This window comes from Lethenteron reissneri, chromosome 24 (assembly GCF_015708825.2).
Source record: "Lethenteron reissneri isolate LAM-NWPU_2019-01 chromosome 24, ASM1570882v1, whole genome shotgun sequence".
Lineage (NCBI taxonomy): Eukaryota > Metazoa > Chordata > Hyperoartia > Petromyzontiformes > Petromyzontidae > Lethenteron > Lethenteron reissneri.
The window spans coordinates 18,873,292-18,900,799 of record NC_083802.1 but is presented as its reverse complement, the minus strand read 5'-3'; the positions used below and the strand labels follow the sequence as shown (position 1 = coordinate 18,900,799).

The window sequence follows — 27,508 nt, the reverse complement described above, 5'->3', positions numbered from 1 at the left end:
CCATCCATGTCCCTCTCTCTCTCTTTGTCAAGCTCTGAGCCCCATATCTCTCCGTGTCTGTTTTTGTCAACATTTATATTCGCCCGTCTCTCTGTCTCTCCACGTCTCGAATATTACTCGGCCCATCTCCGTATTCATCTATATATCTATCTTGCTGTGTTTTGCCCCTGTGCTTGTCCACCCCTCTCTCTTTCCCTGTCTCTCCGTCCCACTCACTATCCATCTATCAGCCGCAGCCTGTGCTGGGCCGGTTATGCGAGAGCAGCCGATCGAACGGAACGTCCCGGAAAGCTATTTCACGTCCGCCGTTCGTACTACGGGACGGACGCACATTGCGCGCACGTCTGCCCATGCGTGCAGGGGCCCCGCACGTTTGTACGCCGCATCCCGCGGCAGCTGGGAGCCCAGAGGCGCAAACAAAGGGAGCGCGGCGCGAAATATCAACGCGCGATAATGAACGGTGCCGGAGGGGTGGCGCGGCAATCGGCGCGGCGATGGGCGCACGCTCGCTCTGTGAAGCCGTGCGCAGCCGAGTTCGATTCCCGGCCACGGCAATCGCCGGTAGCGATCGATGTCTCCTGCCGGACAAAACCCTCCCCCACCACGCCGAGTTGGCCACGAAGGGTCGTTTGACCATACTTCACCGCGCTGGTCAGCCCGGGGGGGGTGAGGGAGCTCGGGTAAGGGGCACCCACGGGGCCAGGCCAGTGTGGGCGGAAGGCGACTCGTATCCGCGGCGAGAGCCGCAAGGTATCGCGGATGTGGTGAATCGCGGCTGTGGAAATAATTCCCCTGGCCCGTCGACTCGGGACGAAGTCCGCTGAGATGACGCCCTGACAATAGGCGGTCGCTGACACTACTGCCTCTCAGCAGCAGCAGTAGCTGCTGCTGCTGCTGCTGAGAGCTGGAGGAGGGCTGGGGAGGGCTGGAGGAGGGCTGGGGAGGGCTGGGGGAGGGCTGGGGGCACCTGGCGCGATCGAGGAAAATGTCCGCGATGGAATCCGCGGCTTGTGCGAGGGTTTCTTTAATACATTTTTACCTTTTATTATGGTGACTATTATTATTTTTTATATTTACGTCTTTTCTTTTTTACTTCGAGCGACCCTCGCGAGCCAGGTGCGTCGCAGACAATAGCACGCTCATGTCGGCGGTGGCGTCTCGCGATCTCGGTCCGCCGAGTCCGCTCGCCGCACCTGGCGGGACGTCGCCCCCCCCACCCCTGAAAGGAGCGCACGTCGCCTCACAGCAGGAACGTCTCGGCGCGTTCCGATCCGCTACTGAAAAACACCGGCGGAGAGGCGTTTTTAGAACAGTACGTCTTCTGTCTGTGTGTGTGCGTCTTTTTGGCAACCCACAACCCCGTGATGTTATCCGGATGGCGCTCTGTCCGCGCCGTGGCCGGTCGGGAGCGCTCGCAGCGTAACGACGGCGGCGGCGATGCCGGCAGGCGACGGTGGGAGAAGCGCACGATTCGCTTGCGCGTTGTTTGGTTGTTACGCGCGCAGCTCGACGGCGCGTTGTGCGCCGAGCGTGAGATTTGATTTTGCCCTGCCGGGCTGAGATCGCCAGCTTGGTGGCGAGATGTTGCCTACCTCGCCTGGTATACAGGAGGTCGTGGTTTTTGATCCCGACCCTGTCACCTGCTGCTGTATATTTGGAGTTTGCGGTGTCTCTCTCTCCCCGTGGTTGCGTGGATTTTTCTCGGGGTCCTCCGGTTTTTCCCCTCGACATTTAGAATCAACGTCACGCATTGAGAGTATTTGTCTGCTATATATTTCCACGTGATAAGCCACTTCGTTGAGCTATCATTTGTAGCCAGGTCACTTCTGAAAAAGAGCTACATAGCTCAGTGAGACTTACGTGGTAAAATGCTAAAATAGTTTCTAGTTGAATCGCGTGCGGCGGCTGAAACCCAGAGTCGAACTCAAGATCTCGGAGGTTCCGGCTCGGCGCTCTGACCTTTAAGCCCACCCGGCCACCCGGTTGCCTCCAGTGGAATACCGTTTTTGGAAAGGCTTTTGATTCTTTAGAGCTTTTGAGACGATATGGGTTTTTCTTTTTTAAAGCGTCATCCTGGCGTGAAGCACCAACCTCACCTTCAGTACTGAGCAGTGTCTTGCCGGAGCAAACTCTCGTTTGCTTTCATGAATACACCCGTGAAAGCGAACGCGGGTCACTTTAGCTCAGATACCTCAATGGGATCTAACGGCGGTCGCCGTAACAGGACTCCGTCAAAGCGAACGACGCCCCCCCCTTTAGTAGAGCGCCACGAGAGAGTGCACGGCGCTTTGCCGTATCAGCAAAAGGCCACGTGGTGTGTGGAAGGGCTCGCTGCTGGCAGGAGGTCACAGGACAGACCCGGCTGCCACGGGTCGACTGACTGGCGAATGCACCACCTGTGCTCCCTTCTGTGCCAACTTGCTGCTGTTGTGGGCTCCTTCCGCTGTTGTTGCTGGAGGGCGGCTGCCTCCAATTGCCCAGTGGCGTCCTTCACGAACAGAGGCCGGTCTTGACACACCGCCGGCGCCACTTCAAGACCATCCCCTGTTGCCTTCAAACGGGGCGAACTGGCCTCTTCCCTCTCTTGGATCTTATTTAATTCTGTTTCATGGCTTTTTTTTTGCGTGCACGTGTGCTCGTGCACGTGTGCGCGTGTGCGTGTGCCACCGCTGTTGACGCTGCCTCCCCCCTGCCGCCCCCACCCCTCGCCCACCCCCCGCCGCCCCCATCTGGCGAGCGCTCAAGTTTGGCGGTGGCTTATCGTGACGGCAGCTAGAGCTCCCTGCCGGCAAGCAGCGCGGCCACGCGGAGGGGAGGGTAGCAGTGGAGACGGCGGGGGTGGGTGGGGGGCTAACGGAAGGAGGAGGGAGGGCGGCTGTAACGGGAGCTGTGGGTTTTTAATGGAGCCGTGTAAGGGGCTGCCGTTAAGTTATCTGAGCGCCAAGGGAGCCGTGTGTGAAATCGCCTGCATTAGTCGTTTGTGTGCGTGCACGAGTGCGTGGTGGTTGTGTTCACGTGCGCGTGTGTAAGTGCTTGTCCTTCGGACCAGTGGTGCGGTGGTTAGGGCACTGCGCTGCAATGCTGGACACCTGGGTGTGATTCCCAGTGATGGCTAACATCAGTTGCGAGTGATACCTGAACTGACCCTAGGGACCCCCCGATGTCGAGCTCAACTCGGCCTGCAATGAGTGCCTGGTGCAGTGTGTAGACTTTGATACTGGGGAGATGAAGGCGGCTGGGCGTGGTGCTTTCTACAGCAACCCCATCTTTTTAAGGGCCTTAACAGGCTCTCGCTAACAGCACTTGCCCCAACGGTCGGTATGACTACACGGTGGATCTTTATCTTCATGGTAGAAGACCTGCATCTCCCTCGCGTGCCGTATCTGACCCTTAATAGGCCCTTCGCCATTCTGCGCGTGTGTGCGCGCGTGTACGTGTAACCTCTGCTTGCGGCTCGATCTAAAGTCTGGACGATTGTTTTATTGAGGCGAGCAGCCGGCCTTTGTCTTGGCTGCTCAGGCCTTGCCTTGGCTGTCCAGGCCTAGGCTTGCCTGTCCAGGGTCCACAGCCCTTGGTGAAATAAATTACAACAACAAAAAAACTCTTTGTGATTAAAAATCCAAATTGAACATTGGGTAATGTTCACATTTTATTTGCTGCCCTGCGACCTGGCTGAATGAGAGAGGGAGTTGGGGTGACTGAAGGACCGTGTGTAATATCCGATTTTCCAGCGTATTATCAACTAAACGGCGAACTGAATCGGTAATAATTGGCGCGTTTAAAAAACAACTACACGCCACGTGACGATTACACTCATTCGGCTGCGTCGGTCGGGTGGTGGAGGGTCTTTCTACACAAATTTGGCCCAGAGTGTTCCATGGCCTAACCCTGGAAAATCAATCGTCGATCGCTTCCTTCCGGTTTTTCACGTCGTAATGAGTAGCAAGTCCGTAAGTAAAAGTAAAAAAAAAATTCCTCGTAGTGGTGGGCCCGCAGCTGCCGGGCAGGCGCATCCTCGGCAACGCTCGGAACGATTCGGCCGACGACGTAACCGGGATGGCAGGCGCGACGCGGACGACGCTCGCCGTGCCGCCGCTAGGACGCCACGGGGCAAAAGGCCATCGCGGTCCAAAGTCCTTCGTTGCCTCTCCTACTCGGTGGGCGGCGACTCAAGGAGCCTCTCGCTCGGAGCGGAGGCCACGCGGGGACACAAATTAAAGGACGAAGCAGGAAAAAGAAGCTACGGCCTCGTTCAATATGTTTTACTGTGGCGGCCAGGCGCTCTGAAGACGCCCGCGTTGCGATGTGAGCGCTACCGACGGACGGACGGACGGACGCGAGGCAGAGGATTTAATTTTGTCAAACGCCGGCTAAATCTGTCGCATATCTCGGTTTTACATTTCGCTGAGATGGGTGCGCCGCTTGAAGTGTCCGCCTCAGTCGATATCCGAGATGATTTGAGTGGGTTTGATCATTTGATTACTTCATTGATTTGGTGATTGCTTGATTGATTGATTTCCTGACTTTTTTTTTTTACGTAAGATTCTGAGCACTGGCCCATGAATTGAGCAACGGTTCTTATGAAAGAGAGATGCCGGCGATGGTGATTTCAGGGAATCCCAGAGTGGAGCAGTGTGTGGGAAGAAGCAGAAAGAGAAGCGTTGTTATCTCGTGTGGCGAGCGAGTGAGTGGGTGATTGAGTTGGTGAGTGGGTGGGTGGGTGGGCGTGTTGTGACCTGCAGCGTGCTGGTAGAGACGATTGACTGATCGCTTGAGTGATCGATTGGATTAAAATCGCTGACACCTTCCTCTGGCCCCTGTTCCTCAGGTTGACCTCGGGCTCCCGGCCTCCACCGCTTCGTCGTCGTCGTCATCCTCGTCGTCCTCGTCGTCCTCGTCGTCATCGTCGTCATCGTCGTCTCTGTGCTCCTCGTCGCCCTCATTACCCACGACGCTGGTGCTCTCGGCGGCGCAGGGGGCTCAGGGCAAGCCGCCCCCCGCGACCCCATGCCCCGCGGCGACCCCGACGCTGACCCCTGCGCGGGGGTCGGAGGTCAAAGTCGAGGCACCCGACGAGGACGCTGACGAGGTTTCGGCGGCTACGACGTCCGGATCCGGCGGCGGCGCCGCGAATCCCGGCGCCGCCACGGCGACGCCGGCGTCGGCGGGGGCAGCAGCCGGATCGACGATAGCGCCGGGGCTGTCGGGGCTGCCGGGGCTGCAGGGAGTTTCGCCGGCGCCCGCGGTGGCGTCGTCAGCGGCCGCCTCTGGCCGGCGCCGCTCCGTCGGCGTCAACACGTGCGAGGCGGGGACCCTGACGGAGCCCGAGAGCCTCGGGCCCTGCGAGCCGGGCACCAGCGTGAGCCTCGAGGGCATCGTGTGGCACGAGACGCACGGAGGTGAGCTTCGCTTGCGTGCCGCGGCGGTGGCGGCGGTGGGAAAGGGGGTGAACGAGCCAGAGTGTTGTTGGGGGTGCGGAGTAGGAGGATGGGAAGGATGTGGGGTGGTGGGGGAGGGGTGGGGGTGGGGGCGGGGGCGGGGTGGGGGGAGGGCAGCGTGGCAGGAAGAGCAACGCGCGAAGGAGCCACGAAATGGAACAGTGAGTGGGTTGTGGGGGGTGGGTTGTGGGGGGTGGGTTGTGGGGGGTGGGGGTTGCAGAAGACTGCGAGGGTTTCGAGGTCCGTGGGGCTCGTTGGGAGGGAAATCCGAGCATGCAGGTGGCCGGGGTGGTGCGTTCCGCCGTGCGGTGCGCCGCTCACCACTGCCGTGTGTTTTTCCACACCGCGCCGAGCCGCTGCTGATGTGTTTGGTCGGCGGTTTGCCGATGTTCCAGCCTCGTATTTCCCACCGAAAACTCACCGTGGAAAAGTTGACTGGATTCGTCTTTGCTGACTTTTCTGTGGGAGGTGTGGAAGGGGTCGTGGGGGGGGGAAAGGGTGGGGGGCTCTTATTCCTCCGCTTTCTCCCGTCCAGCCCCGCTGCTACGGAGGCCACTCGGTCCGCTCACCGCTTCCACCACCACCGGCTGGTGATTGCCATCGTAACCCATCTGTTGTTGATGCTTCGCTGTCACTCCTCTCTGCTCTCATGCTTCTCCTCCTCCTCGTCCACTCCATCGGTCTTGGTGGGGAGATGGGTGGGGGTGCAGGGGAGGGATTCTGTGGGGAGGGGGTCTTGAGGGGGGGGGTGGTGTAGGGGGTAACATTCTTTATTTACCACACGTACGACCCCGGCGCATTCGGAGAATCCGTCGCTCGGCTTTGTTTTATTTTCGCTGGCGACCGCCAAGGAAAGAATAACAACTCCCGTGCCAAGGTGCGGGGAATGTGCGTTGCAGTCGTTTCAGGAATTAAAATCGCGGGCGCGGCTCGGGCCCCGAGCCATTGCGGGGCGGGCCGCGTGCGAGCGTGCGAGCGCGCGAGCAGAGAAGCCACTGGAACTGGACTTCCTTTCCCACACGAGCGGGCGGGCGGGGGAGCGGGGGAGCAGGCGGGCAGGCGGGCGGGCAGGGGGGGCGGGCAAGGCAGCGGGGGAGCGAGCGGGCAGGGGAGCGGGGGAGCAGGCGGGCGGGCAGGCAGGCGGGCGGGCAGGCGGGCGTGACACCGTCGCACCTGCAAGCAGAACGAGCGAGCGCGGTGGAGGGACCGCGACGACGGAGCGAGTCGCCCCCTCGATAACGACCGACCGCGCTCGTTAATAACGCATCGACTGAATTAGTGCCGCGGCGAGCGGGGCAAGCGGCCGATCGATTCATTTTCACGATCCTCGCCGCCGACACAACCCTGGGCGGCGTTCAAACGCTGAGCGGTGCGTGAGCGAGCGAGCGCGCGTGAGCGGGCGTATCCGTGTGAATGGGTGTGTGTGGATGTCTTTGTCTCTGTTCATTTGCACGCGCGTTGTGTGTTGTGGGGAGCAGCGGCATCGCGGTTAGCGCGCTGCATTATGAACCCGGTGACTGAGTTTGGTTCCCGGCCACGGCCGACACGAGTCGGCGAGTGGCCTCGGAGTGAGTAGACGGTGCGGTGTCTTTCACCATCGCTGGGGAGACAAAGCCAAGCAGGCGTGGCTCTGGCCACACCACCCCCACGTGCGGCGCATGCAGCTCTTGGTCGGTGCTCGCTGACAACGATAGCCGCGACGTTCTTTGTCGACCACACAGAGGAACAGAATCCTTGACGGCTGTAGCTTTTGCCGCGCGAACGGCGGTCGGTCGCCGACCGCCGGGGGGAACGGTGGCAGTGCCGAGCGACGGGGTGATAAGGGGCAGGAAGTGAGAAGGGAGTTTCGGAGGGAGAGGAAAAAGGAGAGGAAATTATTGGAGAGCGTCGCCGTCACGACGAGGGAAGAGAGCGCGGCGGTTACGGACGCCGGGCCGGGTAGTCGGCGGTGCGGGAAATCGCGCGGATCGTAAACACGGCGCTCCCCCCCCACCACCCCCCCCCCCCATGGGACCGTGTCCGCGGCAAGAGAGGCAGAGATCGGGGGGCCCCAATGGGACCGGGGGGGGGGGGGGGATAATGCCGGGGTAGGCGCAGTCCGTCAATTACGGAGCGATTTGCCGAGGTCATTAGGTCCGTGGAGAGGATAAATAGAGGAAGGCGGAAGGCGGAATTAAAATAATAATAATGAAAGAAACGAATGCATAATAAATATGAAATGATTTTTTTTTGTCGTAAGGCAGATATTGTTTTTTGACCGCGCCGAGCGCAGATGGATTTCTGAGAGGTTTAATATCCAGCCGGTAGAGAGATACGGCGCAATTAGATTTGCGGGAGGCGCGCTGGAAACCGCCCCCCCCCCACAGCCCCCCACAGCCCCCCACCCCGCGCGGTAATTGCGCGGCTTTGTTAGGCGCGCGTCAACGCGCAAATTGCGTTAGCGCTCGCACAGGAAAATAAAAAATAAAATCACCCGAACGAAAGCTTCGCCGTTAACAAACGTTCACGGAGCGGTTGCGGCCAGGGCCAGTGAGCTCCGTGAGCGGTGAGCGCTGCGCTACGAACCAACCACGCAGAGACCCGGGTTCGATTCCCGCTTGTGGCCACCGCCACCAACATCGTTGACGATTACCAGAACCGAGCCTGGGCCGCCTGTAGGTCGACTCAGCCTGAACCGTTGGATGCACCTCGTCTGCATTGGCCATCGGGGTTGTACGACCATACTTTACCACGCTGGTTAGTTGCCGGTTGGTCAGGCGGGGAGGTCCGGGACCGGTTCAGATGTCACTTGCCACTGATGACCAGGATTTGCCGCGGCCAGGATTTGAATTCGGCTCACCCTGGATTGCTATTGCATCGCATTGCAAACCACTGTTCCAATTCTCCAGCCCTTCTGGACAATGCGTAACTTTGTCAATCCACTGCTGGATGAAGGCCTTCTCTTAGCCTATCCTATTTTATTCAGTTGTGCTTTTGGTATTGCGGGATTTGAAATACGGATAGATGTGTCGGCCTGCATCCAGCAGGAGACTTGCCATGGCTGATGATGATAACGATTCCTCTCATTGAGTGTACATTGTGGCAACAGGAGATGGGTTGACACGTCTGCACAGCTCTGTACAGGCGCAGCCCTGCAGAAAGAGAGAGAGAGAAAGCTCTCGGGAACCCCTTAACCTCCCCTTTCACGCTGCCCAGTACACGTCCTGGGCAGAGGCCGGAGTACCCACACTTTACCCCACCGCGCACGACCCGCCCCTCATTGTGCTGTGGTGTTAAAACCATAAACTACAACTTTTTATTTTGCCACGTAAGGTCCCACTGAGCTACATAGCTATATTTCAGAAGTGACCTGACTACCACAAAATGAAGTGGCTTATCATCATCATCATCACGTGGAAATATATGGCAGCAGCCAAATACTCTAAACACGTGATGTTGATTCTAAATGTGGAGGGGAAAAACCGGAGTAGGACCCGGAGATAAAGCCACGCCTGACCACGGGGAGATACTGCAAATCACAAATATGCAGCAGGCATCGTCAGGGTTGGGATCGAACCCGCGACCTCCAGTATACCGGGCGAGGTAGTCAACATCTCCCAGCCACCGCGGTGCTGGCGGTGGCGCAGCGCGCCCGTGGGATGAGTAATGCGCTGCGCGGGGCGGGGCGACGCGGCCGGATTAATCTCGCACAAATAAATAACGGCGCAATAATGGACTCCACTCGCCACCTAATGAATCAAGCGGGGGAGGGGGGGGGGGCTGGTGGAGTCTCCGTCCCCCGGGGGGAGCGGAGGGGTGGTGGCGATGGGGGGGGAGGTGCTGATGGTGATGGAGGGCAGCGGGGGTGGCGGCGGTGGTCACGAGGGTGGTGTTGACGGTGGCGACGGCGACGGCACTGAAGTATAGCCGGTCGGCGAGGCTAATTGTGGCGACGGTCGCGGCGGTGGTGGTGGTGTTGAATGTCGTTCTGGTCGAGGTGGCGCCAATGGGAACGCTAGCTCGGACGTCGACGCGAGGGAGAGAGCTTTTCCAGCTCCAGCAGGGACGACGACGACGACGAAGAGGAGGATGAGGGTGCGACCCTCCTCCGTTTGACGAGGGTCGATACGGCAGCAGCTCCACGGCCCAGTGCGGAATCCCTCTCCCTGGCTCCATCTCTCCACGGTGGCCACCGTCCTGTGTCTCTTGCTATCTCGCGCCTCGACTCTGGAACGAGGTGTTTTTTTATGTTATTTTTATTTGTCTCGCTTCGCTCAATGCCCTTCGGGGCTGTCAGGCCAGGTGGTGGTGGTGGTGGTGGCGTGGCAGGAAACACTGCGGGCCGAGTGTGTGTGTGTGTGTCTACGCGTGCGTGTGTTTGTGCGAACATGTCATATGGGCTCGCTAATAGCACTTGCCCCAAACGTCTGTTGAGGTTATACAGGGGATCTTTGTCTTTGTACGTGGCGTGAGTGTGTGCGTGTTATCAGTGTGCGTGTGTTTGTGATTGATTGGGTGAATGTGTGTTTGCTATGTGTGTGTGTGTGATTGGGTGTGTGTGTGTTTGCTGTGTGTGTTGAGTGATTTATAATTATTGATGGTTGATAGAAGCAGGGGCTGGTGGTCGGTGGTTTCGGCAATAAGGAACACGCACACCCCGTGCCGCGAATTAACACACGGATGTGAAACGTGCGTGCGTGCGTGTTCATGCAGCGCATTATGCACCCAGGGTCTTGAGTGCAAATGAATTTATAATGTTTATTTATTTTCGGAATTAATGAAAGTCAGCCCATCACCCCCTTCGACGAGTTTGCCATTTCAGCTCCTTTTTGTTCAATCTGCCGAACGTATTCATGCTTTTCTGCTCCCTGATTGGCAGTCATTACCCGGTTCCAGACGATGTGTCGGGCGCGTTAACGACGCAGTGGGATCCGTGTTAGAACTCCGAAGTGGCGTTTCCACTCGGGGCGTGCTGTGTATACGTCGTACGTACCTACGTTGAACTTCTTTCGCACCCTACGTAGCCAACCGTGCTCATCGGAGGTGCGGGGGAAGGACAACAAAATAAACGCAAAACGCAGTTTTACAGAAATGAGTTTTCAATCGAGATGATTTATAAGTGCACAGCTCCAGTGACTTCCTAAAATCGGAAGGAGGAGCGTTCCAGACGGCCGCAGAAGCACGTCCGAACGCGCCGCGCGATGCGGTGACCGCCATCTTTGTTCGACGGCTGAGCCAAAAGCCGCTGCCGCCGCCGCTGCTGCTGCGAGGACTGACCGTGGTGGTTTATGCTCCTCGACAAAATCAGCGAGGTATTGTTTGGTTCATTCGTGGCAAGCACTTTGTGTGTGTAATGAGTACGACTATATGACGTATCCTCCTGCTGCTGCTGCTGCTTCGGAAATTGCGCACAGGTGGAAGTAACAAAAATAACGCTCGATATGTTCGTCCTGAAGAAGGGCTGTTGCCTGAAACTTCTGGCCAATTACTTATTGTGTTGGCTACTCTGGGCGTATGTAGTCGGTCCGTCAGCCGATGGGGCCTGCGGTCCGGTCGAGGGGGAGCAAGCGGCGATGCTCAGTAAAATCTCGCGTGTTGGACTCGTGCCCCAAGTCGCCCGGTATTCAGTGGCGACGCGCCAACGTCTCCATCATCGTCGTCATCAGCGGCAATAACAGCGGCGCGGATCGCCGGAGCGATGCGTGGGTTTGCGTCGGGCGTTCCGACAGGCTCGCGCGTCTGCCCGGTTTTGTGTGCCGGTGCAGCGGCGGTGGTGGAGATAGATCTCCACTCTCCGTCAGTGCCGACAGCGTGAGCGCACTGTGCGCGTTTATGTTGGCACGGTAGGGAGCGCAGGTGGTGCATCCGGCAAGTCATCTCGCTCAGTCAACCCACGGCACTTGGGTCTGTCCCGTAACCTCCTGCCGTCAGCGAGCCTTCGACACTTCGCTTGACGGCCTCAAAGGGCACCTAGCCTGGCGCAAGCGCTGTCGTGACGTCACGTGCCTGTTGCTGTTGTGTGCGTTACGCAGCTCTTTTGTGGGGTGGGGGGGGGGGGGGGGGGGCGGTGGCGCAGCGGTTAGCGCACTGCGCTTCAAGCCGGGCAACCGGAGTTTGATTCCCCACCACGGAAAGCACCATTGGCAAGTGATAATATAAAATCTGAACCTGTCTTGGGCCACCCTTAGGTCAACTCGGCCTCAAACTAGCACCTGCCTGGCGCATTGTGTGAGCATAAGCGGGGAGACAAATGCAGCCAGATGCGGTTCTAGCCAACCACCCTCTTGTGGGTCGTGCCAGTCCTAAATAGGTGCTCGCTAACAGCACTTGCTTACTCCAAACAGCCGGGAAGGCTATACAGGGGGGAACTTCGTCTTTGTGCAAATCATCATCAACATCATCATTATCGGACAAAATCCACGCAATGCTGGATGAAAGCCTCCCCAAGCCGTCGTCATCTCCATCCCCGGATATTCAAATCCACCCGACACCTGCACTCGAGCCGACTTCGTAGCTCCGTCTCCGCGGCGTTCCGTCCTTCCTCCGCCACGCCGTCGTTCGTCTTGCCCGTCGACCACCGCTCGTCCCCATTTCGTGACGCGCGTCCTGCCCAGGACCGTCATCTTTTCTCCGCCCGTCTCTTTCGCACACGTACCACCGTGCGCGTCACCGTGCGCGCACGCGTTTGTGTTTCACAACGGCCGTGTTTTCTTTCACTGCTGTCCGCGTCGGACAGCGGAGCTGCACAGCTGCCGCAGCCCTCGACCACGGCGCTCCGCCCCGTTGTGAAATTAAAATAAAAAATTACCAACGACCGCTTCTCCAGATGTGGCCCCATCTCTCAGACAATGCCGCTCACCCTCTCGCCCGCTCGCTCGCTCGCCCACCCGCCCATCGAAACCATGCCTCCCTCTCTGCTCCCACGAGAGTGCTCGTTTCCACGCACGTGCGTGTGCACGCGTGCGCGCCTGTGGGGAGCGGTGGCGCAGTGGTTAGCACGCTGCTCTACGAACCCGGCGAACCGAGTTTGATTCCCGCAAACGGCTAACACCGGTGACGATTATTCAAAGCTGTCCTGACCTTCCCCCCCAGGTCGACTCATCCTCAAATGAGTACCTGGTGCAGTGTGTAAACATCGCCACTTGGGAGACAAAGGCGGCCGGGCGTGGTGCTGGCCACCCACCCCCTCGTGTGCCCTGCCGGCCTTCATAGGTGCTCGCTAACAGCACTTTCCCCAAGAGGCTACGCGTGAGATCTTTGTCTTGTGCGCACAAAGCATTACAAAGACAAATATTCCCCCCCCCATAGTCTTTCGCAGACTTTTCGGGCAAGTGCTGTTCGTGAGCACCTAAGAAGGCCGACGTGGCACACGAGGGGGTGGGTGGCCCGCACCACGCTCGGCCTTTGTCTCCCTACTGGTGATGTTTACACACCGCAACAGATATTCATTTGATGCCGAGCTGACCGAGGCAGAGGGTCAGGACTTGTTCAAATATCCTCCACTTTTATTTGTTGAACTCGGGTCACGGGGGTCGTAGCGCGGTGCGCTAACTGCTACGCCACCGCTCCCCATTACAACAACAACAACAACCGCCATTCACAGTGATAGTCACCACGGCGCTTGTGCCAGGTTAGGTGCACTTGAAGGCGACCCATCACATTACACCCACACGGACACGCGGACACGTGTGTGCGCGTTTGTTCGCGCTCGCTCGCCCGCCCGCTCGTAAGGCCACGAGCCGTGATGAGCGACGGGAGAATTTGGACGCAGCAGCTTAGATGAGAGGAGGAATCCACCACGCGCGTTGGGGTCGCGCTCCGGAACGCACAGGGCGGGGGTGGGGGCGGGGGTGGGGAGTGGGGGTGCGGGGTCGCCCTCCTCTCATCCGCGGCGCTCGCCCCTTGAGACGACGACGAGCGGGGGGAGGGGGGGGGCGTGGAGGGGGTGGAGGGAGCCGAGATTGGCGGCGGCGGCGGCCTGCAAGGTGGTGGATGGGGGAGAGGGAGGGAGGGAGCGAGGGAGTGAGCGGGTAGCAGTGATGGAGGTGGCGGCGAACTGGAGAGGAGAGGCACGGGGGAGGTGGGGAGGTGATGTGGTGGCTGGCGCTCAGCCCGTAGTAGACCCGCTGGCAGGCGGCCAAGAAGCACTCATTACGCATTAATAACAAACAGAACCTGGGCAGGTCACGGCAGGGAAACCATTTCCTCGTGTTATTGCTGCGCCGCCGAGAAATTCAGCCGCGACGCCTCCTTGCGCCCGCTCGCTCGCCCGCTCTCCCACTCACTCACTCGCGCTCTCTCTCTCATTCACTCACCGCACAATTTCTCACTCGCTCTTTCGCCACGGTGGCGAGAGGTTCGCCTAGTATACTACAGGAGATCGTGGGTTTGATTCCGACCCTGACGATGTCTGTTTTTGGAGTGGATTTTTCCTCGGGCCCTCCGGTTTTCCCCCTCCACATTTAGAATCGATGCGGATTCAGAGCAGTTCGCTGCTGTACATCTCCACGTGATGATGAGCCACTTCGTTGACCTCTCATTTCTGATGGCCAGGTCGCTTCTGGAAAAGAGTTACACAGCTCAGTGGCGCCGTACCTGATAAAAAAAAATTGTTTAGTTGACTCGCTCGCTCGCTCTCTTATTCTTTCGCCGGATCTTTCCGTCTCGTGTACTTAATCTCTCTCTCTCGCACTCCCTCTCTCGCTGCTGTTTCACTCGCTCGCTCTCCCTTACTCTCTCTCACGCTCTCTCTCGCCTGTGCCGTCTCTCATCATCCAAAAGGGATTCTCCCCCCCCACCCGCGCAGAAATCCCTCTGTAATAGCGCTCGTGTGTGTTTTTATGAGAGGCGCTCTTTGTGTTTTGAGGTGTTGGTTCACAAAGCGGCTGGGATTGTCACGGGGAGATGTCGGTGGGGGGTGGTGGGGGAGTTGTTTTCTTTGGGTCACCGTTTTTTTTATTGTTGTCTCCAGTTTCCTGCCACCGTCTGGAATTTGCAGCAGCAGCGGCGTTGTTCTCAAAGTGGTGCACCCCGTTGTTATGACGGGTGGGAGGTAGGGGGAGATTTTCTTTTTTTTTTAAGAAAATTCAATGTGGGATGTGTGCACCGCTCCTTTGTTTCACTTCTGCCACGGAGGAAGCCGCGCCAAGCACGCAGCTCCCTCACCTGGCTCGACACGCGATTCCTTGACGAGTGCTCCGGCTGGCTCCACGTTGCCGCGTTTTGCGCCACACATAACCGTTGGGATTGGCTGCCTAGTATTGGTCTCCGCCTCCCCGAAAAAAGCCGTCTCTGCACCGCATCCCACGGCCCACAGGGAAGTTCTGTAGGTTTGTGAAATTATTCCCACCGACCGCGGAGGGACGACGGTGGGCCGAGTCGACCGCTCGTACGCGCGCACGTGTGAACGCGCGCGCGTGTTTGCGTGTGTGTGCTTGTGTGCGTGTGCCCGCCCCACCGTTGCTGCGCAGGCATCCTGGTGGTGAACGTGACGTGGAGGAACAAGACGTACGTGGGGACGCTGCTGGACTGCACGCGGCACGACTGGGCGCCGCCCCGGTGAGGCCGCACTCCCAGCACCCACGGTTTGAGCGGCCGCACCGAGGCGTGAAACGGCGACACGGGTTTGCAGAGCGATGGAAGAAACCGTCGCCGAGCTGGGCCCGCGCGGCCGCCTTGTCGATTGATCGCCGGTGTCGCCGTCCACTGGACTTGTTCGACACCGAACGTTCAGCCGTCGCCTCCGGGCCACGGGACGTTGCGCTCACGTTAGACCTTAGACGGGTCCCAGCGAACGCCGACACGGCTACCAAAACAAATGTTTGCCGGGGGGACAAAACCTTCTTTTTGCTCCTCAGCCTGAACGACGGATTCGGCCGCTCCGGCGTTGGGGGATGTCAAATTAATGGCCGAGCCATCGAGGGCGCGAGGCTGTGCAGCTGCACCGACGCCCAGGCTACCCAGGGGACGGGGTAATTAGACAGAGGGTGACGCCCGCCTCCACCCCATGAATCGCTTGCATCGGGGCCCTTGCGAACGATGGCGCTCCACTGTAGGAGACATCACGCCGGCGGGCGCGAGATGACAACGCCGTCGCTGACTTCCCCCTCCCCGCATCCCCAACCCCCGCGCGGTCGATACAATGCCACCAGCGTCCCCACCACCATCATCGCCCCCCCCCCCCACCTCTTACCCCCCACATCACCGCTCCCGTCGCCGAAAAACCGTGCGCGCGGAAGATAAAAAAAAAATTGAAGGAACTCCAAAAAAAATGAATTAACGGGGGCCGCTTCAAAGGTTACTGCTGACAGTGCACGATGAATGTGGAGCTGCAATTTACGGCGAAGACGAGAAACCCGGAGCGAGCTTTGATCTCATTAAAGACGTCGGCGCGCGGAGCGACGAGGAATAAAAGCATCGGCAGAAAGCGCCGCAATCCGTGAGCGTGGCGACATGGCTTCCTCCGCCCGCCCGTCTTTCATTTCGCCGTTTAAACATCGCAATGTGCCCCACGTTACTTTAAACTCGTCGGGGGGCATTGACACCGAAACTGCGAGTTGAATTAGACTTGGCCCGGTGGGGGGGGGGGGTGGGGGGGGTTTAATGATTTAGCTCGCGACGCTCGGCGCGCTGGTTACCGCGCGAGGCGTTTTGCAAAGTCATCGTCGTCGTCGTCGGTAACGCTCTGCAGGGATGGTGGTCGCGGTTCGCGTTGGCAGCAATGGCGGCGTGCTCTCGAGCCAGGGATTGTAACATTTTCACTTGAATTTTTCCGCGCAGCAAGGCGACGTTGAGACGACATGAGCGTCTTTTGCAATGTTGACCCGGTACATAAAAATATACACACGCACGCACACACACACTGACGAACACTTTTCCTGCTCAGAAATAACTATATGTATAGAACTGAACCTCACAGGCCTCTCTTGCAAAATGTAATGGCTCTGCTGCTGCTGCTGCTGCGATGGCAGTGGGTGCACAAGCAGAGTTAACAACGCTACTGTCCATAATAAATATGTCCTTAACCACCGCCACCCGACACAGCCAATTAGTAACGTTTGTGTCGTAAACAAAATATGCCAACTAGTTACTACTTCAGCACACCGGCGTGTTGAAGGATAAACCCACAACATTTACCTTTGAGTACTGTCACGTTTTGCTGGTAATGACATACAGCTTCATCAGGCGATTTTGCCAGAAATGTGACGAATATCGGTCGCGAAAGCTCACGTCATGTTAAACTGCCAATGGGACCGCCACCCGGTTAAATGAAGCACAAGGCACCAAGTTAGACAGCGGGCGACCGCGTACGATCGACCGAAACACGCCGACTGACCCGTCGCTCTCCCCGCGTCCGGGCCCCAGGTTCTGCGAGTCGCCCACGAGCGACCTGGACGTGCGCGTCAACCGCAGCCGCTCCAAGCGCGGCCGCTCCGTCTCCAGCACGCCGGTGAACGAGAGCGCCGTCGCCGCGGACGGCGCCTGCCGGAGCGGCGCCGCCAATGGCGGCAAGGGCAAAGGTGGCACCGGCGCCGGCGGAGGGGGCGGCGGGGGAGGGAACGGGGGCGCGGGGGGCGGCGCCGGAGGAAACGGAGGCGCCGGCGGCAACGGCGGCAACGGCGCCGGCGGGGGAAACGGCGCCGGGGGCAGCGGCGCCGGGGGCAACGGCGGAGGCTCCAACGGAGGTGCGGGCGGATCGAGCGGCAGCCGGCGCAAGGCGACCGTCAACGGCACGGCCAACGGGCGCAGGACGCCGCCCCAGAGCGCCGGCGAGGACGTCAAGGCCGGCCTGATGACGGGCACCGGCGGTGCCGGCGCTGGCGGCGGCAGCAACAAGAGGAAGGCGAAGCCGCCCAACGAGCTGGAGCTGTCGACTGGCGCCGAGGACGGCCGCAACGGCGCCAAGCGGTCGCGGTCCAACTCGGCTCAGGGTGGAGCGGGCGTTGGCGGCAGCGGCGGCTTTGGGGGGGCGGCGTCACAAGCGGCCGGGGGCGGCACCCCGGTGACGTCGCCGCAGGGTGCGGGCCCCGGCACCCCGCTGGGGCCGCCGCAGTCCCCCGCCCTCCTCGACTGCCCCCACCCCAGATGCAACAAGCGCTACCGCAACGCCAACGGCCTGCGCTACCACCAGACGCACGCGCATTCCGACCCCGAGAGCCGGGCCGAGGACGAGGCCGACAGCGAGGAGAAGGCGTCGGACGGCGAGGAGCGGCCCCCGGGCGCCGCTTCCAAGGGGGCCGCTCCGACTTCGTCTCCGTCCAAGGGCGGAGGTGGCAGGGAAGCGTCGCGAGGCCGCCCGGAGGGCCCCGCGACGCCGGTGGGCCGGGCGGGCCACGGCAAGGCGTCCGCGAGGCGGAAGGAGGAGCCGGAGGAGAACGACGAGATCCCGGCGATCGCGAACATCGCGGCGGCGCTGGAGGCGTCGCCGGATGGCGACACGAGCCACGAGATGCCCAAGCTGGAGATGGAGGGGCGGCCCAACTGCGCCGCCGTTAAAGCCGCCGAGCCGGGGGACAGGGGCAAGAAGCAGGGCGGCGGCGGCGGAGGCGGCGGCCGGAACGACAAATCCTCGCCGAAGCCCAAGGCGGTCCGGACGATCGCGCCGGCGCTGCCGCCGCCCCAGCTCGTGCCGCTGTCCGCGGCGGCGGCCGCCCCGCTGCCCGCGACGGCGCCCGAGTCGCCCGTGGGCGGCGGCCCGGCGGGGCTCCCGCCCTCCCTGTCGCCCGCGTCGCTGCCGCCCGCGGCGGGGCCCCCGCTCAAACCCATCCAGCCCAAGCCCCTCGACGTGCTCGGGCAGCAGCCGGCGCCGTCATCGTCTTCGTCGTCCAAGGACAAGAAGAAGAAAGACAAGAAGAAGAAGGACAGGGACAAGGAGCCGGAAGGCCCCAAGACGTCGGACGCGGCGGTGGCGGCCACCGCGGTCGCGGCCGCGGGAACGCCGTCGCCGCTGGCGCCGGCGGCGGCGACAGCGGCGGCGGGGCCGGCGCCAACCCTCGGGGAAGCCGGCCCGTCGGGCCCCGCGTGCCCTGGAGAGTACCTGGCCAAGGTGGAGGGCCTCGTGAACGGCCTGGGCGAGGCCCACGAGGTCAACCGGACTCGCGAGCATCAAGGCCGAGGCAGCCAAGGTGTACAGTTTCTCGGACAACGCGCCCAGCCCGTCGATCGGCGCCATCGCTTGCTGCGCCGGCGCGCCCGTCAAGACGGCCGTGTCGCCCCGCAGCAACCGGCACCAGCAGCCTCATCCCCAGCAGCAGCAGCAGCAACAGCCGCCAGGCCGGCATCGGCCTCGTCGGCACGATCGCGTCACCGGCGAACGGCCGAGGGGCCGGCCCCGGGCAAGACTCGCCTGCCGCCGCCCAGCGTTGCCCCGGCGAGCACCGGTGCGCGCCGCCGCTACCGCCGGTGATGGTGAAGGCGGACGCGGACAGGCAGTCGGCACCCACCACCGCCAGCCCCGCCGCCTACTCGGACATCTCGGACGTGGGCTCGGACGGCGGCGCCGGGGACGGCGGTCGGGTCCGGGGGACGGCGCCGCCGCCTCCGGGACCCTCCGCCGGCTGCCCCGCTGGCGCCGCTGCCGCCGCCGCCGCCATCGCGGGGCAGCCGTGCGAGCAGACGGTGGGCGGCGGCGGCGCCGAGACGCGCGACCGCCCGCCGCCCCAGCTGAAGAAGGACGCGGACGCCGCCCCGACGTACGGGCAGCTCTACGGCGACGGCGGCGGCTACGGCAAGGCCGGGGGCGGCAACGGCGGCAACGGCGGAGGAACGGCGCCGGCGGCAGCGCCGGACCCCAAGGTCGTCGCGGGTCCGCACCCCGTGCGGGTGAAGCTGGAGCCCGAGGAGGAAGAGACGCTGAAGAGCGCGGCGGAGGCGAAGGCGACTAAACGCGCGCCGGACCTCACGTTCTGCCACCACCAGCACCAGCAGCTGCAGCAGCACCTGCAGCAGCACCTTCACCACCAGCACCTGCAGCAGCAGCAGCAGCAACAGCAGCAGCAGCTGCAGCACCACTTGCAGCAGCAGCATTTGCAGCAGCAGCACCAACAGCACTTGCAGCAGCAGCAGCAACAGCAGTCGGTGATTCAGCAGCAGCAACAGCAGCAGCGGTCGTCGCAGGCGCTGTACTACGGGCACTACGCCTACATCCCGGGCCTGGGCTACGTGGAGCAGGGCTACCAGCAGCTGCTGGGCAACTCCGCCAACTACCGCCACTACGAACGATTCTACCAGGAGCAGCACCGGCTGGCGGCCGCGGCCGCCGCTGCCGCGGCATCCGAAAGGGGCATCACCTACCAGGTGAGGGGGGGGGGGTCACTGTTGGCCAGGTGAGGGGGGTCACTGTTGGCAAGGTGAGGGGGGTCTCTGTTGGCCAGGTGAGGAGGTCTCTGCTGGCCAGGTGAAGGGGGGGGCTCTGTTGGTCAGGTGAGGGGGTCTCTGTGAGTCAGGTGAGGGGGGTGTCTGTTGCCCAGGTGAGGGGGTCTCTGCTGCCCAGGTGAGGGGGTCTCTGCTGGTCAGGTGGGGGGGGGTCTCTGTTGGTCAGGTGAGGGGTGTTTTACCGGGCGAGTAAAGGAATCGTCGAGCGACTTAGGTCGGCGCTAGCTTGAAATCCAGGTCATGGAACGTGACTTAACGGGTGTCTCAAGTGCAGCGAGTGGATGATGCTGTCAAACCACCTTGCCGCTAGCCCTGACCTCGTCACCGCCACCACCACCCCTCCCCCCACCCCCTCCCTGCCGGCCACGCGACGACGCGGACCCCACCCCTGCAGCAACTGAGCCCCGGCGAGCTGGAGCGGGAGAGGAGGCTGGAGGCCGGTGGCGGCGGCGGCCTGGACGGAGACCGCGACCCGGGCCTATCCGCTCGCCACAAGGCCCCCGCCTCGGCCACCGTCTCCCGGGCGCCGTCCCAGCCGCCCGTCCCCTCGGCTGCCGTGGGCCGCACGCCGACCCCCACGATGCACAGCCGCTCGCCCACCCCCAGCCCTGGCCCCGGCGGCGGCGGCGGCGGTGGTTGTGCCGGGAACTTGAAACTGAAGGACAAGGATGGGGAGCGGGACATGGGGAAGATGGTGCAGTCCGGAGTGCCGAGCAGAGTGCTGGACACAGCTGCATCCATGCAGCAGCAGCAGCATCAGCAGCAGCATCAGCAGCAGCTTCAGCAGCAGCAGATACAGCAGCACCTGCATCAGCAGCAGCAGTTGCATCAGCAGCATAGTCAGCATCAGCATCATCATCAACAACATCAGCAGCAAAGCCAGCAGCAGCAACAGCAGCTGCAGCAGCAGCAGCATCAGCAGCAGCATCAGCAGCAGATGGACTTTCACAACGAGGAGTTTCAAGGCAGGCCGGTTGACGGTGCTCGCAAGGAGGTTAAACCCGGAGCGGACAGCGGGAAGCACGGTGGAATGGAGCACCACAAGCAGGTATTGGGTGTGTGTGATTGTGTGTGTGAGTTGGTGTGTGTGATTGTGTGTGTGAGTTGGTGTGTGTGTGATTGTGTGTGTGATTGTGTGTGTGAGTTGGTGTATGTGTGATTGTGTGTGTGAGTTGGTGTGTGTCTGTGTGTGATTGTGTGTGTGTGATTGTGTGTGTGAGTTGGTGTGTGTGTGTGTGTGTGATTGTGTGTGTGAGTTGGTGTGTGTGAGTGTGTGTGTGAGTTGGTGTGTGAGTTGGTGTGTGCGTGGCGTGGGTAAGGTGCAGGAGTGATGCTCACCAACGAGCCGTACTCGGGCGGCTAGCAGAGTGCACCTTTGCTCTGACCCCCTGACAATGAGCATTTGACATTTCACGTGGCCTCGAAGTGCACCTAGTCTGGCACAAGCGCCTGTTGTTGTTGTGCGCGTGTGAGTGTACGCGAGTATCTGTCTCGGTGTTGTGAGCGTGAGACGAGCGGTGGTGCGGCCGTTAGCACGCGGCGCTACTAACTCGGCGACTCTGCCGTAGCCAGCACCGGTGGCGAGTGACATCTGAGCTGACCCTGCACTCACCCTTCACCGACCCAGAGTGTGGTGAATTGCGCTCTGACGGCACTGGATTGACGCAGGCTAGAGTACGGGGCCCGTACGACCGGGGCAATGTGTTCCAATCGCGGTCCTGCGCGCGTTGCCAAGCAGATCGGTGCGGCGGGCAAGGCGTGGGCGCCGGCGTCCGCGGCGCCGTCGGCGTCGTCGTTCCCGTACGGCCCGCGGCAGCACGAGGAGCGCGAGGACCGGCGCGACCGCGACCCGGGACCGCCCGGCCAGCCGCCCCGGCGAGAGGGCAGCCCCGCCAAGCCGCCCTGCGCCACCGTCATCAACGCCGCCCGCGACGACGTCGGCAGGTCGGTGGAGCGGAGCGGAGGGGTCGCGCGTGAGCGCAGACGGCCGCGGGGGAGCGTGGCGGTCGCGCTCGAGAGCGACTCGTGCGGGCGCGGCGGCGAAGGAGAGCGCAGCGCTCGGGACGAGCGGAGAGCCGCGAGCGAGGCAAGGGAACCGCCGCGCGGTTTCTGTCGGCGCGTCGGGCGAAGCGTCGCGCTCCCGGGGGCGAACGACGAGCGACCGCCTCCCCGACTGACGCACGGACGGGACGCGTCCCCCCCTTCTCCCCCACCACCCCTCCCCCCCGCCCCTTCCAGGGAGGTGAGGAGGCCCGGTTCATGCCCAACCCCGTCCGACAATCCTCGCTCCACGCCGGCGGCGGGGCCGGCGGCGGGCGGGCGCGACGGCCGCACGAGCCGCGACGGCCGCGACGGGCGGGAGCCGCCACCGGCCAGGGCCGCCGACGGCCGCCCCAGCGTCCTCGTGGGCTCCGAGGCGGCGGCGGTGGCGGCAGCGGCGGCGGCGGCGCAGCACGCGGCGTACCTGCAGTATGTGTCGCCGTACGGCTACGCGCAGGTGTACGACGCGGGACACCCGGCCTACCGGGGCCTCTCCGCCACGCCCATGCTGCTGCACGGCTTCCAGGGTGAGCGTCGAGGCCGGCGCGTCGGCCGCGGTCGCCCGGGGGTTTTACGTCGGGGGGTGGGGTGGAGGGGGGGGTGGGGTGGAGGGGGGTGGGGGTGGGGTGGAGGGGGGTGGGGTGGGGTGGGGTGGAGGGGGGTGGGGTGGGGGTTCTAATTGAATCGCGTCGGTGGAGGGGACGGAGTTGGCTCTGTGACATCGGGGTTAGAAGATGGAAGCCTGCGATTGAACCCAGGCGGAAGATCACACACAAAGATCCCCCGTACGGCAGCAACAGACTGTAGGGGCGAGCGCCCTTAGCGAGTAGCACCTATGAAGGCTGGCACGGCACACGAGGGGGTGGGTGGCCAGCAGCACTCCTGGCCGCCTTTGTCTCCCCAATGGCGATGTCCCCACCACCTTTCACACAAGGTACGCATTTAAGGCCGAGCCTACTTAGGAGAGGCCCGCGCACGTGCGCATCGCAATTGCTTTAAAAAAAATTATTGCTAATATACAGAATCAATTATTAGAATGCTCTCAGATGTGTTGCGCCGCGCGTTGTTCGGCGCTCACGCGGTCGACGCAGCGCTCCCGACGGTGCCGGCAGTCGCTGCGGCCTCGCCGGCTCCTCTGCGCATAGTTGAGGCTCCCGGCGCCAGCGGCACCGCAGTGCTCAACCCCCACGAGCGTTCTGCTACTGCCACCGATAATCGTGGTCGCGGTGACCCGGGCGGCGCCGCCGCCGGCGTTGCGTTCCCACCGACGAGAGGGAGAAGGAGGGAGGGAGGGAGAGGGAGGGAGAGGGAGGGAGGGAGAGGGTGCTTCCGAGACGCTCTCTGCCCCCGCACGCGTGCCTTTCTGCCACGTTAATTAAAGCGTGGGATGGTTTATTTCAGTTCCTATCATTATTTATTTGTACGGCGCGTTTTTTTAAATCAAAGGCGCCCGTCGCCCGCCTCCAGCTCGCAACGACCGTCCCCGCCCGCGGCCCCCTGCGCCCGCCTCGTTACCAATCCCTCTGCTGCTCTCCCCTTCGCCTCGTCTCCTCCCGCCCCGCTCCCTGCAGGCGCCTACTACCCCCCGGGGTTCCCCTACCAGGGCTACGGGAAGCTCACGGCGAGCGCCGCCGTGGCGGCCGCGGCCGCGGCCGGTGGGGGCGGCGGCGGGATTTCGCGGGAGGACCCCGACAAGGTGACGTCGTCGCTCAGCCCCAGCGGCTCGCCGGTCGGGCTGGGCAGGCCCGCCACCGGCGGCGGGGGCGGCGCCGGCGGCGTCGGCGGCGTCGGCGTCGCGGTGCCTGGCGGGGAGACGAAGGCGCTGGAGCTGCTGCAGCATCACGCCAAGCACTACCGCAACCGCTCGCCGTCGCTCAGCCCTCGCGTGGTGAGCAGGCGCGGACACACGCACGGACCGACGGGCGCACGGGCGGAGAAAGGCGAGAGGGTGCGGGACAGATGGGTAGACGGAGAGGCGGGCGGGCGGGCGGGTGGGCGGATGGGTGGACGGACGAAAGGAACCACGAATAATCGGATAGACTGATGAATGCAGATGGACGCACAAATGATCGATGGACAGACCATTGGACAGGCAGGCGGACAGGTAGGCAAACGGAACAGCGGACAGACAGACAGAACGTAACATTGGGATGGATGAACTGACAAACGGACGGGCTGACGCGCAGATGGACTGACTGATTGGACAGATGGATGAGTGGACCACGCGGATGGACGGACAGAAGGGAGGACAGATGGACAGAAGGACGGACGGGCAGACGCGCGATTGCGGCGTTGACGCGGCCTCGGAGACGGCGGCGATGAATGACGGACGGCGTCGACCGCGCGTCTGCCCTGGGGGACGTTTTTCTCTTTTTTTTGCTCAATTGTGATTTGGCAAAATTAGCCGCACGTGCCGGCGCGGCTAATTGAGTGATGGATGGAGTTCCGCCTGGCCTTGCTCTGGCTCGCCGGAGCGGCCGCGTCGCACGCGTGCACGCACACACCCGTGCGCGCGCACATTGACGCGCAAACGCACGCGCACGCAGGTGGGCACACGCAAAGACACGCGACGAGCGCCCACACGACGAGCGCGCTAGTCGCGTACCTGCTCCAATCCACCGGCAATCCGAAACTCCTGCGCACGGCCCACCACGTCCAGTGTACCTCTCCCCGGGACTGCCAGGCGGGCGCCGCCACCTACTCCGGTTAGATCGCGTTCCCGCGAGCAACGAGAGCCGTGCGCTCGGCCACCGCCGATCGTTGCGCCGATCGTTCTCTCCCGCTCGCCGGCAGATGAGCGACAAGTGCGTGCACGACGCGGACAAGGGCGGCGGCGGTTCCAGCGGCGGCGCCGGCGGCGCCGGCGAGAGGGACAAGGAGGCGGAGCGGTGCGCAGCGTCGCCGCCGCCATCGCAGCGGCACGTGCACACGCACCACCACGCCCACGTGGGCATGGGGTACCAGCTGCTGTCGGCGCAGTACGACCGCTACACCGGTACGGAGCCGCATCTCCTCCCCCCCTTCCCCAGAGTTCGATTCCCGCTCACGGCCGACACGATTATCTGAATGGGTAGTGGGCCTCCCCGAGGTCGACTCAGCCTCAAATGAGTACCTGGTGCGGTGTGTAAACATCGCCACTGGAGAGACAAAGGCGGCCGGGCGTGGTGCTGACCACCCACCCCCTCGTGTGCCGTGCCGGCCTACATAGGTGCTCGCTAACAGCACTTGCCTCAACAGTCTGTTAAGGCTATACGGGGGATCTTTGTCTTTATACGTGTATGTACATGCGCTTGTGTGTGTGCGTGCGTTTGGTTCAGGACTTCCCACCGCCACGGCGCAAGCCTCAGCGTCCGCCGTGTTCCCGCCGTCTTGAGGTGACGGTAAATGCCGCCACCATCGCCACCATCGCCACCATCGCCACCATCGCCACCATTCAGAAAACCACAGTCAGCTCGAATCCGGGCCGGCTCAGATTTCGTTTGCGGTTTTGTTCGTAATATTTTTTCATTTTACGCGTCCTCATGTCGGAGTTGTTGGTTACAATTATTTTAACTTAATTTTTTATTTTTAAAGGCCGGCGTGGAACGCACGCGGAGGGTATGGGCAGCACCGACAGACTCGCGACTTCACGGTTCCCGGGACGCTCCGCCGCGCTCGGCTGCCGCTGGCGCGCGACCCGCCCCGACGGCACCCGGAGCGGCGCCGGCACCGCGCGCTGCGGCCGCCCTAGCGGCAGATCAAGTGGGAACGTGAAACCCATCGCCCGGAGCAAAAGCAACAGCAAACAACGACAGCTTCAACAACAACAACAACAACAACTCCAGCGTCAACGGCATCGGCGGCAATACGACGCGCGCACGCGGCCGCGTCTTCACGTTGCTGAGACGCGTGAGGCGCGCCGCCGCTCTGAGTACAATCCATTCGGCCGCTCGGAGGAAGGAATTGGAGGTTGTGGGGGAGGTGGCCGGCGGGGGTGGGGAGGGGTGGCGGTGGAACGTCCCCGCGCTGACGCTGAACACGGCAACGTGAAGGTGGAATGTCGCTGTGGAATCTGTGCAGTGCGGCGCCTGCCACGACACTCGTGCGGTTAGCACCGCGGACGCCCTGCCGGCGGCTCCCCCCACACCCCCCCACCCCCTCTGCAAAGCCTCCTTCGCCCCCCACCTCCCTGCGTCCGCCACCCGGTCCAGCCAAGCGCGCGATCGGCGCGCCCTGCTCGACCGCGGTGACCCAACCGCACCTGCTGCCGGGCACCGTGCACCCCCGCGTGCGAGGACAACCTCCTCCTCGGCCCCCACCCCAAGCGCCGCGGCCCAGAAACCCCCCCCCCCCTCCCCCAGCGTCCTCCGCCGGCGTGCCGGCCGGCTGTACATAGCGACTCCGGCTCCTCCGCACAGCGGGTTGGGAGCGCCGCCGCCGCCAGCGGGACTGCAGTTGCTCGCGAGCGGCGTTTTTAATCGATGTACTCGGCGAAATGTATTTTACTGACTTTCGTTGAAAGCGAAAACGCTAAAAGAACTTAAACTCGACGACTGTGACAGCGATGAGAATCCGGCGACGGAACACTCACTGGGGGCGAAGACGTCGCCGAACATAGGAGCGGGGGGGAGGGGGGGTTTGTGGGTGAGGGGGCGAGCGGAGGCGCCGCGGCGGTCGCGTGGCGACGTCGCCGGTCGACTCCTCCTCCTGCCGTTGTCCACCTCCGAACTCCCGAGCTACAAATCTCCCGGCCCACCGTTGTCGTCGTCGTCGTCGTTGTTGTTGTTTATAATGGACGGTGTGGGACACGAGCCCCACGTCGCCTCGTTCCCACGCCCGGAGGCAGCCGCTCGCTCCTCAAACCTTCGCCTTACCGATCACCCCACCCCCCAAAATCTACCCGCTACCCCCCAAGCCCCCCCCCCACCCAAAAATAATTTGAAGCCATTATCTGGCATCAAGATTCAGATTCCCCCCCCCTCCTAAGATTCGTCACTCCCCTCCTGCCAGACCTCCCTAATTCATGCCGTCACCTGACGCACCGCCACACACGCACGCACACACACGCACACACGCACAACCGCCTCCAGCCACTACCACCACCGTTCGAAACCACCACACACACACGCGCCCATCCCCACCAGGCACCGGGCCACCTGTGTTTGCGTTTGTAAAATGTCAGTGTGCCTACGCCATTCCTTTCTTTGTAAAATAATACGTGTTGAAAGATTTTATACGACTTGCCTTGTATATTTAGGAAACAAAATAATAAAAAATGTGACTTTTGTACGGCTCGTGAGGCACGTCCGTGAGTGAAGCTGCGGTCCCAAAACTCTCGCTTTGCTTATTTAGACGTTCGGTGTGGCGGGAGGCGGGGGAAGAGAAACGAATTACGTGGCCGTCGGAAAAACGTAACGCTTCGATGACGACGCAGGTTATTAAACATGCGCACGCCTTGAAGTGCAACCGGAACATGTTTCATTCTCTGTGCGCCAGGCGATGTCCTCGCGCGCAAATTCCGTTTTGCAATTTCCGGTCGATTTTTCTTCCTCGTTTTATGGCGTTTTTGTTTTTGACGAACGTCATCAGCAGGTCAGCTGTACGTCTTCCTCTGCAATACGGGGTACACACGTAGTTTGTTCCGTGTTTATTCCTCAAATATAAGACTGAATATTTCACGACAGATGTTTAGCCCACAG

At 61.9% G+C, this 27,508-nt stretch overlaps 1 protein-coding gene across 1 annotated transcript; it reads left to right on the top strand.

Moving 5' to 3' along the window:
- The first annotated feature begins 1,364 nt into the window (after positions 1-1,364).
- On the top strand, positions 1,365-27,096 carry LOC133346354 (zinc finger protein 608-like). Its single transcript, XM_061557850.1, has 13 exons — positions 1,365-1,484; positions 4,976-5,399; positions 14,888-14,975; positions 15,275-15,388; positions 16,782-17,873; positions 17,915-19,712; positions 20,185-20,838; positions 21,529-21,734; positions 22,029-22,357; positions 23,402-23,718; positions 24,624-24,825; positions 25,148-25,210; positions 25,404-27,096. The coding sequence occupies exons 1-12, from the start codon at positions 1,365-1,367 to the stop codon at positions 25,201-25,203; spliced, it is 5,400 nt and encodes a 1,799-aa protein (XP_061413834.1). The 3' UTR covers positions 25,204-25,210; positions 25,404-27,096.
- The last annotated feature ends 412 nt before the right edge of the window (positions 27,097-27,508 follow it).